General features: G+C 26.8%; 1 protein-coding gene across 2 annotated transcripts in view; it reads right to left on the bottom strand.

The window, feature by feature from the left end:
* Window positions 1–2877: 2877 nt before the first annotated feature.
* The window catches only part of LOC136086740 (uncharacterized), a 4242-nt gene continuing 2798 nt past the window's right edge, over window positions 2878–4321 (bottom strand). For both annotated transcript variants that reach the window (XM_065809113.1, XM_065809114.1), the window contains exons 9-11: window positions 4174–4321; window positions 3323–3483; window positions 2878–3168 (exon numbers count right to left, since the gene is read on the bottom strand). The exon at window positions 4174–4321 is cut by the window's right edge. In XM_065809113.1, the coding sequence (XP_065665185.1) occupies window positions 3349–3483; window positions 4174–4321 (283 nt within the window). In that variant the 3' untranslated portion in view covers window positions 2878–3168; window positions 3323–3348. The remainder of the gene's footprint in view (window positions 3169–3322; window positions 3484–4173) is intronic.

The following is a 4321-nucleotide window of genomic DNA, read 5'->3' as shown; positions in this document are numbered from 1 at the left end:
TTCCTTTTAAAATGTTTCTAACTAAACCAATTTTTTTGGCAATTTCAAAACAATTATTACCTTCATTAGCTGAAACAAAACAATCTAAACCTTGATAATTTTTAAACTGCAAACAGTGTCTTAATGTAATGGTTACTGGCCCATCAAAATGAGGAACGCTAAATTTCTGTTTATCTCCTTGTCCGTATTTGTTTAAGCAACCCTCAAAAACTCGCCTAACGATTTGTGAACATGGTTGCTGCGGTCTTCGAACAAGCTTTTTTAATTGTCCTAAAAAATTTTCGTATTTGAATGAGGAACATCTATCAAGTACTCCAAAGTTAACTGCATCATCTGCTATATGTATTAACGAATGGACATTGTACACTAGTTGATCCTGACCATAAAGTTCACCAAATGACTGCACAAAATAAGTAAGTAACTTACGAGCAAAATCAACATGTTTCAACAACACAGGACATAATAATATTCTAACTGCAACTGAGAGATCTAAAAAGTTTGTGTATATTTTAGGGTCAATCAACCCCTTTAAAACAACTGGCCCAGTGTATATTAGAAAAAGTCTTAGTTCAGTTGCTTTCCATTTTTTATTATCTAGTAAGGACCTTGGTTTTCTGGAGAATTCTCTTGGAATGTAACGACGTATCTGGAATAATCGATCAGATAAAGTATTTATTGTAATCTGTGATAATTTGCAACATCTCGGGCCATTTAACCATAAGTTTATGAGTCTTCGCATTACCCCTAAGCATACTAAATGCATATAGTCTAAAGGAAACTTTGTTACCATGTCAAAATTTATTTCAATTAAAGGTGACATACCACTATGATGTTCAGAATGTTTTTGATGACAAAAATCCAAATCAGTCCTTAAAGCTGATGAAATTTGTGGGAGTATTATTTTGCCACACCACTCTCCTTTTTGAACACAACGCTCGCAGCAGTTATACCCATTGTGTCCCTTGATACACTTTAAAAATGCTCTAGCTGGGGCATCACATATAATAGCACCAAGCTTGATTTCATACTTAATATTTTCATAGATAAAACCATCTTTTGCAAGAACTTTGAACTCTACTAAAAAATCTTCCAGATAATCATAAATGGAATTAGGTTTTTGGGCACCGCTATACACTGCTATAGGAAAAACACTAGACCCAGCTTCAATAATAGAACCTAAAATAGGCCAAAGAGAAACCCTTGAACTATTAAATATAGGTATACCATCAATATTAACGTGAATAGTAAGTTGTTTGTTGCTTGACGCTACTGAATTCTTTTCAAACATCATTAAAAGCCAATACTGCAAGCTAAAATAGTAATATTCTCCACCAGCAACATTTCTTATATCAACATTTTTTGGAGTACAAAGAAGTGTTCTTGAATCTTTTGGTAAACTTAACCCAGATTCTTTTAATATAGGTAACAAACTATTTAAAGCTGCATGTGATATATTGAAATTTAAAGCCCAACTTGCAAGTTTACGAGGTATGTTTTTGTTGTCGTTATCTTCATCACTGTTGTCGTTATATTCATCATCATCAGAAATAACCATACGTGGAGACCATTCATAACTATCATCACAAAGCGATACAATATTGTTTTCGTTATATTCAAGTTCTCTAATTTCGGTCTCAATAACAGCCAAACTACCATCACAATTATTAAAGTTTTCTAAAAGTTTATTAGAATCTAAATTACTATCAATTTTATTTCTCACCTCATGAAAACTAGAATAATCTTTAAAAACATTGCTGGTAAATGGATTAACATCACGATTCAGTATATCTACAGTTGCAGATTCCTCAAAAATGTTCGTTACCACTTCAGCTATTTTTCTACGTTTTGATCTTTCTGAAGTCATTCTAGTAAATTAAATAAAGTAGTTATTATTCTGCAACAAACCTCTCTTACACATAAAAACTATAACATTACCAGATTTATAATATATATATACATAATATAATATAATATATATATACATAATATAATATAATAGATAATATAATATATATATACATAAATAACACAAAATAAGAAATACAAAATAATAGAAATGATAACAATAAATTAAAAAAAAAGTAATTGAAAATCATATATATATATATATATATATATATATATATATATATATATATATATATTTATATATATATATATATATATAAATATATATATACATATATATATATATATATATATATATATATATATATATATATATATATTATATATATATATATATATAAATATATATATATATTTATATATATATATATGAATATATATATATAATATATATATATATAAATATATATATATATATATATATATATATATTTATATATATACAGTAAACTCTCATTAATTCAGACCCTGGATAAGTCAGACTTTTGTAAGTCTGACAGATTTCCAATTTTACGCTTAAGTCGGACCCTGATTATGTCGGACCATTTGCTAATTCATACTGTTTTTTTTTATCCCTGAGGCAAAAAACGTAACTAGGACTTTCTTTTTTGAATTCTTTTTGAATTAATTTCACATAACTAAAATAATAAAATTTTAGGGAGAAACATTAAAATCTAAAAATGAGAATGTTCAAAAATTAACTAAATAAAATTTAATCAAATATAGTTCAAACTAAATATTTTTATAGATTATTTTGATTATTGGTAAGTATCTATATATTCATATATATATATATATATATATATATATATATATATATATATATATATATATATATATATATAATATATATATATATATATATATATATATATATATATATATATACAACATAACAATTTTTATATTAAAAAAGCCTTTGGGATATGAAAAAAAAAATAAAAAATAACGATGATTAATAAATATTTTTATTTATAATAAGACAACTGCACCTTTCAATAAAACAAGAATATAAAAATAATACTACCAAAATTAATATTTCAAAAATAAAATATATAATATATAAAAAAAAATTACATAATAACAAAAAGAATATAACTATTCAAAAATTTATTAAATTTTTGTCTGTATTATTTCCTATTTCCAAACGTCGTCTGCGACCTTCACCTCTGTCACGGGAATTACCAAACCATTTTGAAAGGACTTCCTCAAGCTGTTTTTTGGTACACTCCCTTGTAGATATATTCTTTTTTACAGAAGCTGCTTACAAAAAAAACTCAAATTATAAAAGATAACAGAACTCTAATAGTTATTTTTTAACTGTTCTTGAACAGAGTTTATGAAAACATAAAATTAGCCGAGAGACAATAAAACTATAAATAGCTATGAAAACATAAAATTATTAAACTCTTACCAAAAAGAACTTTGTACAAAAGAGTTTTAATGAAGCCACGCTTGTTTTTTTTGGCCAGTCATATTTAGTTGTCTGGCCAAAGTATTACCAATAAGATATGTCATGTTACGCTTAATAAATTCAGAAATATCATGTCCACCATTTTCAACAAGAATACGAACCTATTAAAATATCAAACAATTTTAAAACAAAGTTATACAGTAGAATCCTGTTAACTCGTACCCTGGATAAGTTAGACTTTAATTAAGTCAGACAGATTTACAATTCCCCTTGAACGCTATTGACATACAGAGAATTTCCCTTCAATCTCAAACAATTGCTAAGTCTGACTATTTATTAATTATTTATTATATATATTAAATTAATTCGACTTATTAAATTATATTATTAAATTAAATATTATTAAATTAATCCGACAAAATTAAATTAAAAGGGGATTCTACTGTAATACTGTATTATGGGTCGTCCATAAAGTATGTACGTATGTACTCCCCCATATTGCTATTTGACCCTTTAAGATTCCCTCTCCCCTAAATAGTATGTAACCCTTTGCAATATCTTCCCCCCTCCACCTAAAAATTAAAAACAGTAATTAAATTGGGATTTTAGATCAGATAAGTCTGATACAAATCTAGGGGATACTCTGAGGTCCCAAAAAAACTTATCTGCTCGTTTATTTATAATGTAAGGGGCCATCCATAAAGTATGTATGCAGGTATGACGGAAGAATACGTACTATAAGACTATAAGAATGCGTACTTTTGGATAGCCTCTTATACAGTTTTATGAATTAATGAAAAAACTCATAAAAGTTAAACATAGCTGTAAAATAAATTTGTCTAAACACTAACCAAAATCTTTTGAGCATTAACATCAGTTAATATTTCTTGGGCCTTATCCAGTTCTTCAATTGTAGTTGCTGGAAATTGTAAACCTTCCGGTAGCTCAGGTGAATCTGTGCCCCCTTCAATGTTTAAATTTAGCAATATATGTTGTATC

This window comes from Hydra vulgaris, chromosome 11 (genome assembly GCF_038396675.1).
Source record: "Hydra vulgaris chromosome 11, alternate assembly HydraT2T_AEP".
Lineage (NCBI taxonomy): Eukaryota > Metazoa > Cnidaria > Hydrozoa > Anthoathecata > Hydridae > Hydra > Hydra vulgaris.
The sequence above is the reverse complement of the archived record's forward strand: the minus strand, read 5'-3'. Positions and strand labels throughout refer to the sequence as shown.